At 37.3% G+C, this 16,229-nt stretch overlaps 1 protein-coding gene across 2 annotated transcripts in view; it reads left to right on the forward strand.

The window, feature by feature from the left end:
* The first annotated feature begins 47 nt into the window (after nt 1–47).
* Nucleotides 48–16,229, forward strand: part of Pdhx (pyruvate dehydrogenase complex component X) — a 74,818-nt gene continuing 58,636 nt past the window's right edge. The window contains exons 1-2 of one of the 2 annotated variants that reach the window (XM_021264373.2): nt 66–256; nt 1,491–1,697. Coding sequence is in view for 1 of the 2 variants with exons in the window: in XM_004852046.4 (XP_004852103.2) it covers nt 64–256 (193 nt within the window). In the remaining variant the exon portion in view is untranslated. Of the gene's footprint in view, nt 257–1,490; nt 1,698–16,229 lie in introns of both variants that reach the window. The other variant, XM_004852046.4, reaches the window with a different exon arrangement.

A 16,229-nucleotide genomic window follows, 5' to 3' on the forward strand; every position in this document is an offset into this window, starting at 1 on the left:
AGGGGTGTGGCCAGCCGGAAAGGAGGCATGGCCTGGGAGATCCTCGGAGCTGGAGATCAGGCAATGGGGCGGGCAGCTCGGGAGAAGGCCGGGAAGATGGCGGCCTCCTGGAGGCTGCGCTGTGACCCGTCTCTGTTGCGGTATCTCTTGGGCTTCGCCGGGCGGCGAAGCTTGGGGCTGGCTAAGGGCGCTGTTGGCTTCTCTGTCGGCCGTGGATCTAGCTGGAGATGGTTTCACAGCACACAGTGGCTGCGGGGTGAGTGCCCTAGGCTCACTCAATTCCCCTGTGTAGCTGAGCAATGGGCCTGGGCTCTGGGCATTCTTGATTGACGCCCCGCGTCTAGGTGTGGATGTGCTGGGTCTCCCAATTCCTTTCGCCCTCTCTCTTGTTATCTAGTGACTTGGCTTCACGCATGCAGCAAAGGTCTGTCCTGGAAGCTGGAACAGCTTGACTCCGCCCCGGGCCCCCTGGTTTGTATGGCTTCTTTGCGTGTGACCTTTCCTTGGAATTTGGGTTATTTGATAGGCATGGAGAGAGGTCTATTTCAAAGGCTCTCCTCTCAGGCTCCTACAACAATCACATTTTAGGTTCCTTTCACGTTGTCAAGCATGTCTAAGTGAGAAAAGCTGCTCAAGGTTCTTTAAATTCAAAAGCTACTATTAGTTGTTTTTATTCAGTCTCAAAGTTCTGCCTTACTGGGAGATCTAAGATCTTCGAGGTTAGTCGGGTTGTCCCACTTGATGACACGTAATTTCCAAGACTTAATTTGTAAATACCTGCAACACCACGAACATAGGGACCTGGAGATTGTTTCAAATAAAACATTCACTTGAAATAATGAAAATTTAGGACAGGAATCATACTGAGTTAATTATAGAAAATTGCCATTTGGTAATGATATGAACTCAAAAAATACAGTTCTTCATTAACGGTACAGTATGTAAAGTGGCATGCTGGGCCTGGGTAGGAAATCAAGGTGAGAATGGGAGGTGGTTAATAAAAGTAACAAATTGTAGTGTCTTATTTTCTGCCGGTCATCGTTCTTGGCTCTTCGCAGGATGAATTTTAATCTAAAAGATTAGTCGCAGTAGGTATTGCCTACTTGTTCTGAGTTGCTGAAGGCTCAGGAAAAAAAAGACAAAGTCACACAGGGAGATAAGTTCTTTAAGTTTGCTGAAGATTGAGTAAAGATAATTTATTTCAGTCTCTTCTATGTAATGTTTCATAAAATACTCTTTGGAGCGGTGTGTGTAGTAGTCTCACTCTTCCATCTCTCAGTTTGTTAAATTGAACTTTACTACAGCTCCCAGACGTTCTGTTTCAAATGGAGCTTGGGAACCTGCATTTTACAAACAACCTTAGGGGAGTTTTGATATTTTATTTTGGTGTTTGAAGAACTACACTTTCAGACTCACTGCGTGAGAAAATCATGGAATGTTAAATGCTCAGTTTTGGAAATAATCTAAGATTCTTATTCTTGTTTGTAAAGGAACCTTTTTGAGAATCTTTGAATGCTCCAGACTCTACAAAGAAGAGCATATGTAGTTACACACAAAAATGTGCATGAAGTTTCAAGGATTTACTGATGTCTGAAGTACCTTGACTTTTTACCTATTTCTCATCCCCTGCCTGCAAACATACACCTTGAACAACTTGTCTGGGCATCATTGTGAGGGAGAGGATACTACATCCCAAGGCAAGTTGCATTACTTTTCTATCACTGGTGCTACAAACTAGTGGCTGAAAACAATACAAATTTTTTTATCTTAACAGTTCTTGAGTTCAGAAGACCAAAACAGTGGTATCTAGCAGGAACTTTGTGCTTTTCTGGAGGCTCTAGGACAGAATCTGTTTCTTGCCTTTTCCAGCTTCTAAAGTTTTCTCAGTCTGGCTCATGGCTCCCTCCCATTTTCGAAGTCAGCAGGGCTGAGCCAGTATTTATCATGTTACATCTCTCTCCTCACTGCCTCCTGCCTTCTGTCTTCCAAGGGATCTTTTTCATTATATTGGGCTGACCTGGATAATCTAGGATATTCTCGTCATTTCACGATAAGTTGATTAGTAACCTTAATTCCATCTTCAATCTTAATTCTCTCTGGTCATGTAACAGCATAGTCACAGGTTCTGGGTATTGGGATGCAGACCTCTGTCATGGGTGGTGGTGGGGGCATTATTCTACATGTAAAGCTGTGTTGTTGGACACCCAGCTCTTAAGTATCTGGAAATTTTGGATTTTTTTCATAACATTGAGCCAAAATTTTTCTTGTAACTTTCACCTAGAGGTTTTTGTTTTGCCATGCTGAATATACCTGGCAGTCCTTGAACTGTATGTTTTACAAAACATGAATTTACAATGGTGTTCTTTTTTCTTTACATCCAGTTTTTCTCTGAGCTAGGTAGAAATTGTAATTTAATAAAACTAAGCCACTATTTGGATAACTGTAGGTTATATGAATTAAGTACACTAAATGATTCCCTCTTTCCTACTTCTACCTAGGACTTAGAAGTGTTATTTGGAAGAACCCTTGGAGTTTTGATTTCTTTAAAAAGGATTTGTTGGTAGCATTTTTATGAACTATATGTCATATGTCAAATGTTTAGCACTTTCTAGAGCTTTATTCATTTCTCATAACCTAGTAGTATATTTGACATTATCGGTACTTAATTGGACAAAAATACTAAGGCTCAGAGAAGTTAAACCATACAGCTATGATGTTGGTGAGCTTAAAAGTGTATATATATTTGTTTATGTTTTTTAAAATCTCTTAGTTTTATTCTTTCAGCTGAAACATTTACGGAGAAGGCAGAGCCTATTTTTTTTTTTTTATATTAAATTCTTCTATTGGTACATTGTAGGTATACAACACAATTACATTTCTCATTGGGAATTGTACCTTTATATAATGCATCTTGGTTCTTATTTTTTCCCCATTCCTAGCCCTCCCTTCACGCCCTTCACCCTTCCCTATTTACAAAGACTTTATTTTCATTTTTTCCATTTCTCATCATTTTTCCTTTCCCTTCTTTCCTTTCCCCTGCCCCTCCCACTACCCCTACCCCTTTGGACCTTTTCTTCCTATTTTACATTATCGATTATTCATTCTAATCATTGGTACATTTTAGGTATACAATATAATGACATTCATCATTGGAAATTTGCACCTTTACATAATCTCTCTTGGTTCTTATTTTTCCCCCTTCCCCAGCCCTCCCTTCAACCCCTCCATTCCTCCCTATTTACAAAGATTTTGTTCCTATTTTTCCGTTTTCTCATATTAATCTCATTCCCTTCTATCCTTTCCCCTAGCCCTCCCACTTCCTTCCCCTTTGCCCCTTTTCTTCCTATTTCACATGACCTATTACACATTTAGTCCTTATTTACACTTTCAGTTTCTCACACCAGAGAAACTATTCAGTATTTACACATGTGTGTCCTATTTATTTCACTTAAGAGTATTGCCTCAATGTGGATACACTTAGCTATAAATGTCTCTAATTTCTCATTTTTTATGGCTGAGTAGTACTCCATTTTATAAAACACCCACATTTTCTTTATCCAGTCTCCAGTTGATGGGCATTTGGGCTGTTTCCAAGTTTTAGTTATTACAAACTGCGCTGCTGTGAACATGGGTGCACATATATCACTGTGGTATGATTCTTTTAATTCTTTGGGGAAGATACCCAGCAGTGGAATAGCGGGGTCAAATGGGACTTCCAGTCCTAGTTCTTTGAGGTATCTCCATACTGATTTCCACAGTGGTTGCACCAGTCTACACTCCCACCAGCAGTGGAGCAGGGTTCCTCTTTCCCCACAGCCCCGCCAGCATTTGTTATTGGTTGATTTCATGATAGCAGCCATTCTTTCTGGAGTGAAGTGGAATCTCAGCGTTGTTTTCATTTGCATCTCTCGAATGACCAGTGATGTTGAACATTTTTTCATGTATTTATTTGCTATTTCTACTTCTTTGTCTGAGAAATGGCTATTCATTTCAGATGCCCATTTTTGGATTGGGTCTTTAAATTTGGGAGGTCTGATCTTTTTAAGTTCTTTATAGATTCGAGATAGTAGACCTTTGAGGAAGAGCAGGTGAAGATTTTTTCCCACATTGTGGGTTGTCTCTTCACACTGCTGGTGGTTTCTCTTGCTGTGCAGAAGCTTTTTAATAAGAAGAGATCCCATTTGTTGATTGTTTGTGCTAGTTCACAGGCAACTGAGGTTTTGTTCATAAAATCTTTTCCTACACTGATGTCTTCAAGGGTTCTACCTAACTGCAGAGCCTATTGAATCATTGCTTATCTGATGTTATTTGAGTAAATTTATGAGCATCTATTAGATGCCAGGCACATGGTAGCCTGTTTGGAAAGTAGTTGGTCTTCTGACCAGAACAGATTCTCAGGATTCTGCCATACAGCCCGTCTGGTCATATTTAGCTCATATGATCCTAAAGTTAGTATAGGCCTTAGCTTTAAGATATTTGTAGTCTGCTTGGGAGATAACAATAAAGGCTTGCTATCAGTAGTGTGTACAGTAAGCTCTGAGGTTTAACATTCACAATGGGGCCATTGGACACCTGATGGGACAGTCATGCATGTATCACCAGTGGTTCAAGCAGGTGGGAACGTGTTGAGGATGACAAGGAAGTACAGTACTATACAGAGGAAGAAATGGTAGCTCTAATGTAATGGCAAACTTACAGTCCATAGTGTGGCAGCTCTTAGTGGTATAGCAAGAGCAGGCCCAGAGGTTGGAGGCAAGTGTACAGCTTTATTACACTGGTGGACTGATCGGGGATTTCTCCACAAAGCAATCAGCCCAGAGCTGACAGTGAACAAGGTTGATATGGGTCAAGGGAAGAGGGGTGGGGATACAGAAGCAAGGCATTTATCATCAGTTCATTGGTTGAGGGAGTTACATTTAGTTTATATGATTTGATATGATAGGAAAGTACATTGGATACAGACGCTTCCTGAGAACAGAAGACCATGAAGGAGGACATGTGTTAGGTGTGGGAGGGGGGTGTGAGCTGGGGTGGCTCTTTGTCAGTTAGGTCAGCTAGCCACAGGAAAAACCTTTTTTTTCTTGCTCAGAAATCATTTTCCGGCTCACTTCCAGACTGAGGAAATAACAGAACCAAAAGCTCAGAGCTCATATGTGATATTTACCAAACTGACTTCATATTTGTAAATAATTTTTCAACCTACTCAAGGCAGTTAACTTTGAAGAGTTTATGTTGCTGCCCTTTCAGAATAAGTGGCATGATTTGGAATTTTAATAAAATGTTAATTAATAATACATTGGTTTTAGGGTGTCTCTGAGGAATAACACTGAATTTAAAATCATATGCAAATAGAAAAATAAATGGTTCAATCTTTTTTTTTTTTTGTACTGGGGATCGAGCTCAGGACCTTGCACTTGTGAGGCAGGTGGAGTGCCACTGAGCTAAATCCCCGGCTCAGTTCAATCTTGACAGTGATTTGCCTAATATATAATTATTGTATTGGCCTTGCACATTACAGGTATTAAACATATTGTGGGAAGGAGAAATACAGGAAGACTGAGGCCTATTCTGGTAGTGGGATTAAAATTTGACAGCCAGTAAGCTGACCCAGTTTGTTTTAGAAGAAAATTAAATTTATTGATAACATTTAAAATCTAGACAACTTTACAAAAAAAGTCCCGATTTTTGTCTTCTCTTGAAAATTTAAAATTAGACCATACTAAAATTTAAAGTTACATTGGTGACATTTGTCTGAGAATGAATAATGCCTTTTTTAAGGTAGGAAATTGCTTCCTGCTTTGCCACTATCCCTCCCTACTCCCTATTAACTCTCAGTCATCAAAGCTAAATGTCCCTCCATATTTGCTAACACCGCTAGCCATTTTTTCATATCCTCTATTATGATTTTGAATGTGTCCCCCAAAAATGCATGTGTTGGAAATTTAATTTCCAAATTCATGTTAATGATATTTGAAAGGCGGGACCTTTGGGAGGTAATTAGCATTAGATGAAGTCATGAGTGTGGAGCCCTCATGAAGACATAAGTGGCTTGATAAGATGAAGAGAGACCCAGACCTTAGCTAGCCCACTTGCTCTTGTCTTGCCATGTGATGACCTCTACCATGTTAGGATGTAACAGGGCTCTCATCAGATGCTGATGTTGTGGACTTCCCATCCTCCAGAACTGTGAGCTAAATAAACCTGTTCTTTATAAATTATCTGTTCTCAGACACTCAGTTACAACAAAAGAAAATAGACTAAGATGTACTGTTATTTTTGTGGAGAGCAGAAAGATAGACCAAGAAAAATGGAAGTAAGTGTGTGTGTATGTGTGTGTGTGTGTGTGTATGTGTGTATGTATGTGTGAAGGTTCTTATTTAATCTGAAAATAAAGGCTGTCTTAATCTAGAGAGAAAACCTGAAGATTCTAGCCCTTTTTTCTTACCTGCCTGTTTCCTTTAGGAGTCTGAGTTTTTGACAGCAGTTCTGTAAAAAGGAGGCAGCTTCTCTGATAGTGGAGTTACTGGTAAGATATTTCTACCGTTGCATCTGTGTCTTACTATTTCTGCCCTGATAACTGATGAGATTGATATTCTTTTTCAGATTGTCTTACAAATGTGGAAACAACACAGAATAGCCACAATAAAATAGAATTCATTAAAAAGGACACACACCACAGATAGTACTGCAGGGCCACATGGGAACCATAAGGAACCACCTGTTTCTCCTGCTGTTTGTTTTTTCTCTCTCTGGTATACTTTGCTTTTCCTCCTCTGAAATATCAGTTTGCCTTGCCTAAATGCTGATTTAGGCCTTTTGATCTGTGCTCTTTTAGTTTAGTTCACATGTTCTCCATCATTTCTGCAATTTAATACCAAATTTCTTGAAAACAGGCTGATTGACCCAACATGGGTCACTTGTGGAATAGGGCACCCAAGAGCTAATTCTTTCAAAGGCTGTGGTTTGAGCATTTTCTTTAAGAAGGAAGTAAGAGTTGTGCGTCAGTGACTGACATGTCTATTCCTGTGGGAGACTGATTAAAATAGGATGAGAGTGTATTAGCCCTTTAATTGTTTCTAGGCTAAGTAATGACCAAGTAAAATCACCTAAGCAAAGTTAGATCTAGGCTACTCAGTAGTTGAAAAGTGTGGCCATCCAGAGAAAATAGCAAGTGGGTAGTGAGATCTTAGTAGAACCAGCAACATGAGAAACTAAGATCTAGATTATTAAGAAATACTTTATACATGTTTGCTCTGCCTTAAAACTCTTTATTCTATATATGAGAGTGGGTCATTAGAAATAGCAGTCACATATAGAACACTGAACTATTTAACTATGCCTTATTTCAGTTCTCTATTGCATTATTCCTAATGATCATGAACTCTGCAAGGTTTAGTCACATTTTACACATGAAGATACAGAGACTCAAAAAGGGTTAGTGATTTGCCCAGGGTTAATGAGGATGACTGTTTTGGAAGTAATCATGTGGTGGTGTTCAGTGGAAGAGAAGTAGAATCTCCTTGGATCACTCTTTGACAAAACAAGGAAAAATCTTCCTAAGTTACTGAGTCAAAATTCCCTTGTATTGTATTGATCCAAAATGAACCATTTGCCCTTCCATAAGCCAGTCACTAGTTTCACTTTAATGGTGTGACAAATGATTGACTTTGATTAATCAAGGGGTTCAGTGTTGGAGTTACTGTGAACACATCCTCACAAGGAGAATTTATAGTTCAGCAAAAGTGCGCCTCTGATATCAAGAAATAATTTGAGAGTGGGTTTGGAAATAAAAGGTATTTATTGAGAACTTACCGTGTAGCATGCACTCTTCCAATCACTTTCTGTGAATTAACTCATCCGATGCTCGGCTAATGCTATGCTCTAGTGATAGAGTTCCATTTTCAACAGATGTCTTCGTGACTCCAAAGCCTGTTAACTTAAGCACAGTCTGTCTCAGTATCAAGTGATGCTTGATTACAGATAGCAGAGTAGTGTCAGCATGCTGAATTTTTATTTACCATTTGTATATCCTAAGTGAACACCTCTGCTTTTTGCATTTTATGAAGTGAGACGCATTTTAGTAGTAACTACATTGTGAAATACTATTTCTGGGACAATTGTGCTGTGACCTATCGTTTTAGCACAATTTAATAAAATTCTAAAGCATATAAAGGGAAGCAGATCTAATTAAAAGAATTAGAATGTATGTTAACTTTTTGCCATTTTTAAGTTTCTAAGATAATATGCTTCCCTCTCTCTCCCTTCGGTACTGGGGACTGAACCCAGAGCCTTTATACTGAGCTACATCATTAAGCCGTTTTTAATTTTTTAGTTTTGAGACATGGTCTTGCTGAGTTGCTAACTTGCCCAGGGTGGGCTCCAACTTGTGATCACCCCACACTCACAGTATTGGGGTTACAGGTGTGTACCACCACACTCAGCTATGATAATATACTCTTGAAGATTCCTTTTTATTATTATCTTTATTTGCTTTTTTTTTACAACAAAATGTGTAAATTCCCCAAATATTATGTGTATTTATTTCTTTTGCTAGACAAAGTAGAGTGATGATTTCTTTTTGTCCATGTTCCAGAACTGCAAAATAAAATCTTCATGTGGGATTTTAGTCTTATGGTTTAATACGAAGACCAGTACTGCTAGCTGAGATGAAGTATTGGGATTATTTCATTCAGAGGAAATATGTTCCACAGCAGTGACTTACTTAATTCCAGCTGGCCTCCTTTCAAATGTGCTGTTGGATACTTTGTAAAAGTATGCAAAAGAATCAAGATCCCCTAAACAAAATAGGGTGTACGGTGATTTTGGAGGCTAGGCAGTACATGTATTGTGGCTAGTGATCTACTTCATGCATTTCTGTAACTGTATAAATAGGGACTTCTATTACATGAAACATTTCTGGGGAAAAATTGGGATTGGTAAATGTATCATTCAGGGCAGTTTGCTTAGGCATCTACTCACATTGACTTTTAGAGGAGCACAAATCTGTTTAAAAACTGTTGAAAAGCTTTACCACTTTTTTTAGAAAAGTGTTTACATACAAAATTGTGTATGTGATTCTAAGGGACTCTGATTCTCCTATAATTTACCCATAAATAGCATCTAGTCTCCAGTCTATCCATAAACATTTTGTCCATTTCCTACAGAAAATAGGTGTGCTTTTTACAAGGATATAACAGATCTGAGAACAAGAAAGATGCATTTTAATATATAATTTTCACCTATAAATGACTGATTAGTAGATACATATATGTTGGTGACTACAAGAAAGCAGGATCTTTTTAACTGGCCTGTTTTAAATGAGTTTTCTTTCATTTGAGTAGCTGAGGAATGAAGTCTGCGTAGTTTTTAAGACCTCTAGGGCACATTTTATAGGAAGAAAGGTTTTCTTTTTGGAGCTGTGACATCTAAATTTGCTTTCCACTCCTTACCCCCGCCCTGTGCTGAGTATTAAACTCAGGGCTGCTCCCTACCACTGAGCTACATCCCCAGGCTTTGTTCTGCTTTTCATTCTTTCCCTTGTGCTACTAAGTAGAGCTATGTTTTACTCCTTATTTCATATTCCATATCCAGTCTGTTAGGGATTCCTGTTAGCTTTACTTTATGTAATCTGAGCACTCATCACCACTCCTACCACTGCCAACCACACTGGTCCAAGCTGCACCACTGCTAATCTAGATGACTGCAGGAGTGTCCCAGTAGATGTCCTCACCATCATCTTGCCACATGTGTACACAGTACAGTGCTTGCTGCTGTAAGTGCTCAAACTGAGATGGAAACAAAGAATAATGATGAATGGGAGATGAGTCAGGTGGGTAGGGGAGTCATCTCCCTTTTATCCTTCTCTCCATAGGGTTTGAACTACTTGCACTTGGCCTCCAGTTCCGTTCAGCTAATGGGCAGCAGAGGCAGGAGACTGAAAGGAGACCAACTAGAGTGAGCTTAGGGTATTTCTTCTGACCACAGCGTTCACAGTGCTGCTTTTAAATTGTAAGTCAGATCTTTTCACTCTCCTGCGGAACTCCTCCAAGGGCTTCACTTATATTCAGAAGAAAATTGGAATTCCTTACTGTGGTTTACCAAGCCCAGTGTGAAATAAACGCCCTTTACTTCTCTGACCTCCACTTCTCCCAAGGCCCCTTTCCCTCATTCCACTCTGCATATTGGCTTGCTTGGTGTATTTTGGACTTGACAAGAAAATTCTACTCATTCATTTGTGCTTGCTGCTACCTCTGTTTAGAGGGCTCTTCATCACATATAAGCTTGGCTTCCTCCACTCTGCTCAGCTCACTTTCCTTTCTTTTCTTAGTTTATTCTCTACTTTAGAATGAAAGGTCCACGAGACTAGGGATTTTTACCTGGTTTTGTTCATTTTTGATATATTCAACCCCTAGAAGAATGCCTAACTTGCAGCTGCCTGGTAGGTGCTGAATAAATATCGTAAAATAAATAATACAGAGACAAATAAACATGTCTTTTGTCTTTTTCTTCTTCCATTCCACTTTTGTGCCATGAAATGGTCTTTTAGAAATGCAGATCTCTAGCTGTAAGCCTTTCCATTTCTCCCTCACTGTGAGGTTGAAGACCAGACTTAGAAAGAGCTGGTCTCTAGGTCTTCGCTTTGTACTTAAAATTTGAAGGCTCATTAATTTGGGCATTTAGTCAGACTCCTAATTTGGCTTTTAGCTCTGCTTTTGAATAGTAAGACTGCATAATGATAAAACATTTGCCATTTATTTTAATAAGAGTGTCCTTTGCGAATGTGAACCACAACTAGAATAGAGATCACGAGTTAGTGCACTTCAGCCTTGAGAAAAGGCTGGGTAAAGGTAAGGATAAGAAGGAACTTCAAGTTTAGGCTAGGAGGGTGAAAGAAACCTGTGAATCCACTGCTCATTACTGCAGGAAGGAACTGTGATATCCTACAATATTATACAACATTGTGATACATGTGGCCAACTGTCAGGCTGCCTTTGGAATCCATCCTCTTCATCGTTTCTGTAATGTCAGTAATAGTTGACATTTTTGAGGTTTACTCGTTGTCAGGGCCTCTCTGTAAATCTGTTGCAAGTGTTATTTTATTTATTTTTCTATACCAATTACCATGTCACAGAAGAGAAAACTGAGACCCAGAAGGATGAAGTAATTTGCAGGGGTAGATTTGTAATTTGAACCAAGGCAGGTTGAAATTTTTGGCCCCAGTGCTTGCTCTCAAAATAACTATAGTATCCTGCTTCTCAAGTTTTAAAAAATTATTTTATTAACATTTATATATTTATTAAATAATAAGCTATCATTTATAGCACTGTAATATATGCATATATTTTAAATAGCCCAATAGCCCTTGAAGGCTTATAACCGTACAGTGAGTCTCTGCCCCATCTCTCTCCACTTCTCCAGTGTTCTTTCTCAGAAGCAGCAAGTTCCACCTCTGATCTTTCTTCTGGCATTTGCTCACCTCCTTATTTGTGTTTTAGACTTTCTCTATTGATGATCTGGAGATCCTCTATGTTTTCCCTAGCCAGTGTCATCATTTTGTAATTCTTTGTTAAATTCATATTCATTATTTTTACTAAACAAATACTGTGTACAACTGAGTGTTGTCACGTATTGTCTCATTTTGCTTGTTACCTTTTTGCTTTTTCTACAGAATTTACTGCTTTTAAACAATTTTTTGTTTGGTTTTCTGTATAACTTTTGCAAATAAGTCCCACACCACCTAGTTGTGTTTTACACAGTTTTCTGTAATGTCAGTATTATCAGCTAAGTTTTTGATTAATTTAATCTTGTAGTTTGTAAATATGCTGGCTGTGTGGGTTGAACCTCTTTCCAAAGGTCCCCTTCTTTCCCTTTCCAGAGAAAGTAATCCAATTTTCTACTCAATGAGGATGGGGTTGTTACCTAGCACTGGAGGGAGGGATCCAGGTACCAAACTGTTTCTCAGGGTCACCCAAATCTTCCCTGGCTTAAGATTCAGCTTTCTAAGGAGTACTTTTTATTCAATTACTCGTTTATTTTTTTCATTCCAAAGTTGCATGTCATTATTCCTTCTTTGTGTCCTTATTGGTTGCTGTTTAAAAATAACAAAACAAAAAGCACACTTTTTTACCTAGTATTAGGTTAAGTTTTGAGGAGGGGGTGAAACTGGATAAACATATTGTAGAAAATTATTTTATGTGAAATAAATAAAAAGCACCTATAATAGCACTAGCTACAAATAACTACTACTGTCACTTTGGAGTATGTCTTTTAGTCTTTGTGTATGTGTAAGTTGGCCATATCAAAATGGGATTATGCCACATTCAGATTGAGGGTTATCTTTTACATGTTGCTTGATGTGCCAAGCAAGACCTGTAAATGCTGCTTTCACACAACCTGTTGTGTATTCATTTCTATTTCGGCCATAGACATTCAGTCTTTTTATACCAGTATTACACCAAGATAACTTTGAACAAAGAAAATTTATATTTTAAGCATGCATAGTAATAAAAAAAAACCTTAGTATCTTTATTCAGAGCTACAATTTTAATATTCTGTGCCTTGGTGCTGATTTTTAAATTGCTTGCCTCTCATTCCACTTTATTTCATCCAGCCTGCAGATGGCAGAATTGTTTTAGTTGAACAGCAATTTTAAAGGTTCAATTTATTTAGTAAGTTCTTGCAGCAGAATGAGAGGTAATTAAATGAATGTTCTCCCTATTAGAGGATAAACAAATTAATGTTAGGGACAGGGAGCCACACTAAGAACGTACTGGGTAATTTATTTCTTCATTTCATCTACCTTCATTTCACAATTTTTGTGTGCTTGCATTATAGTTCTATAAATGGACTAGAGAGCATGACACTTAAGCTATGCCATATGTAAACTGCTGAATTTCTTTAATTAATTTAGTCAGAGTAATGGAGGTTAGATCTGCTTCATGTTATAACCATAGAACAATTTGTTCTGCATTTGTATTTTTAGAGTTTGCTTATATTAATTTCTTCTTTAACATGGAGACCTTTTAGAATTTATGTATGTGTCATCAATTTAAATCTTTAATATGAGCATTTTCTTCTTAGGATAAAAGCAGTACTTTAGGGAACAAGAAATTAGAATTAGATTACTGTGCCATATTTGAAATTAAAGAATTATGCTGTAGGAAAATTGGAAGAGCATATTCAAAGAAATACAGAAATTGCTTGGAGAAACTGTAAAATCCAGTGAAAGATTACTGAGATGGCAGGTAAAGCAGCACAGTGTATAAGCAATTGTAATTTATTGTGTTGTTCTATTGAGGCAAAAAGAAATTAAGAGATAATGACAGTTCTAATGATTTGTGAGATTTTTAACTTTTAAAATTAGTAAGCTTAAATATAAACTATTAAAATATATAACAAAGTTACCTCAACATTTTTAATGTTTTATAACTGCTACAGAATAGACTTCACAAGTAAATTAGATATAATTTGTTAGCTGTGTAAAAAGAAACAGAATTCTATATTACTACAAAAGAATTAAACTCTAAATTTTGCATACTTTTGAGTATTAATTGAAGTATCCTGTGCCACTTGAGCAAAGATCACATTTCCTTTATTCTAGTTCCTTGTTCCTACCTATAGTAGGAGTGTTGATAGTAGTAGGAAAGACTACGCTTCAAGACCTTTATAGTTTGAAAGGGTAATGGTGGAATTTACTGCTTATTAGAATGAAGAGGGAGGCTGTAATTAATTTCTAATGAAAATTAAATAATACAAGTGCAGGTTAAAATTCCATCCTAGGGATTCTTGAAAAACTCACACTATCTTAAGAGTTGATAGCAGCCATAAAGGGCAGATATCAATTATCTGTAGCACTGTTACTGAAAGCTGATGTTATGATTATATAATTACTTTCCCATCAGAAAAAAATGGATTTTGAAGAGTTGTATATAATGTGCCAATCCAAAGAGGATATCCTAGAATGAAATATGTACTGTTATTAATAAATTCTTAGTTTTAAAATTGTTTTTCTAGCATGAAGGGCTGAGGATAGATTGGTTAGAGTAAGAGGAGGATCTATTGCCCATTTTTGTCTCCATAATAAGCCAGAATAATCAATCGAGCAATAGTATGAGTAATGGAGATGTCAAGAATATCTTTCTTTGGTTTTTGTCACCTTCATTTCAGAGGAAGGATAGTGATCTATTACAGAATTTTCATACTTCATTATCATTATTCTCAGAAGCTGTTTCAATTCATCCTTGAAGGGTGACTATATGAAGAATGATTATGTTTTTTTCTTTTTAAGATATGAAAATTTTTGAGGTTCCTGATGTGATTTGAAAAATAGTGCTTAATAAATGCAGAGTTTCACAATACAGTGCTTAATTTAGGGACTAATGGAAATGTGAGGGTCTCTTAGGTGAAAGATACTAGATAGAATCATAAAATAAATACGAATTGTATCATGGCAGCTGAACCAAAGTATAAAAATATTGAAGAGAGACTTTGTTTTGAGAGAACTGATTTAGTATTTGTCATAAATTAGAATCTGGATGTACTGCAGAATCATTGTGGTTCATTTATTTTGCTTCTTTGAGGTGGAGCTCTATTTGATAAATTTTATATGTATATGATTATGAAATATTCTGTCTGTTTCATAATCCCAGACTTGAACTTTCTGACAGAAGCAACATATTATAACTTCTTATTTCAAAGCTGTGCTTTTCAAAAAGAGGCTGAAAAAAAAAAGAGGCTGGCTTCTTACCGTGATACTTTCTAGAAGATAGGGATCTTTTTGTCTTGAAAAAAAAAAAGAATCTATGTCACTATGAATCACTTTGTCACTATGAATTTTTTAAAAAGTAACTGTTGGGGGTTGAGTTAGTTCTACTTTTTGGGGGTGAGGGTACTGGGAATTGAACCAAGGGCCTTTCCACTGAGCTATACCCTGTCCCTCTGACCACTTTTATTTTTTGAGAATAGGTCTTGGCAAGTCACTAAGTTTCCCAGCCCAGTAATAGTCACACAGCATAGTCTAGGCAATTAAAAGATCATTATATTATTTCAAAGTGTTTACTGTGTTACCTTTGAGCACTTTTTAAGAATTACTAAAATTGCAAGTATAAGATTATTATGGTTTGAATTTGGAGTTGCAGCACTAATGTTACAGTTTTACGTGTGTGTGTGTATTTTCCCTAAGCTCATTTCCTTAATTTCTAGTTCATTCAAGGATTTGGTATTCCAGTAGTGACACTGATACACTGATGTTATACATAGGAGTTTGTGTTATTTTGTACCTATCTAATGTCTTTCTTAATGTGCCTATTTTAGCCCACAAGAATGTATTTTACTAAGAATTTTTAAAGCTATAATTAATTATAATATGCCTTTCAACTAGAGGTAGCTTGGCAATTAAATAAAATTGTTGCAGTGATGATTGTTTAGAGTCATAGTAGACAGGAATTGGATGGCCTGTGTACTCTTTTCTAAAGTAGTGATATGTTTTAATAGTAAATTAGGAGATGGGAGACTCACTGTAGCTGTTTTCCGTTCATGTTTCTAATATATAATGTTATTAAAGATTATCTGTTCTCTTCATTTGAATTATTCATTGTCAGTAGTAAAAAATGGTTTCTTCATATTAGAATTCTGTATGTCGGGTAGGGAAAGGTTTTGTTGGATATTTTATTAGATGTATTAAAAATGCATATGTGGAGTTAGTATGTCTGATTTGCTGTGTTTGAGTTTCTGGGAAAATAGGCTGCAAATAACCGGTGATTGATGTACCATATTTGTAAGAAACACTTGAGTCAGACAGACAGGGATGGCTGGCTGGATGGTGTCTTAATGCTGGTTAGTTTGAACATAACCCAGAACATAACTATAGGTGGGATCCCCAGCACAACCTCATATTTGGGCTATGAGCTTTTTGTGTCAGGGGAGGTGTGTGTATACAAAGAAAGCTCATGTAAGTGAATTGGTGCTTCACACCCAGTAGCCCCTGATGGAAGGAATAGAGAAAAGTGTACTGTGTGTCACTTTGCCTTTGAAAGACAGGTTCATTGATGCCCAGTTCATAGAAGCTGAGAAAAAAATGCCTGCAGACTTCCTGTAGATGGAAGGAAGTTCTTAGAAATTGAAGACAGCTGAAGCAGGTACATATATTTTCTCCAGACTTTTAGAGAGGAGTGAAGGAGAAGTGGAGAGTGGACAGGAGCTTTCTTCTAACTGTGTGTACTATATTTGAA

The sequence above is a fragment of the Heterocephalus glaber genome, unplaced genomic scaffold (assembly GCF_053883595.1).
Source record: "Heterocephalus glaber isolate CG9 unplaced genomic scaffold, H.glaber_assembly_v1.0 deba00000594, whole genome shotgun sequence".
Lineage (NCBI taxonomy): Eukaryota > Metazoa > Chordata > Mammalia > Rodentia > Bathyergidae > Heterocephalus > Heterocephalus glaber.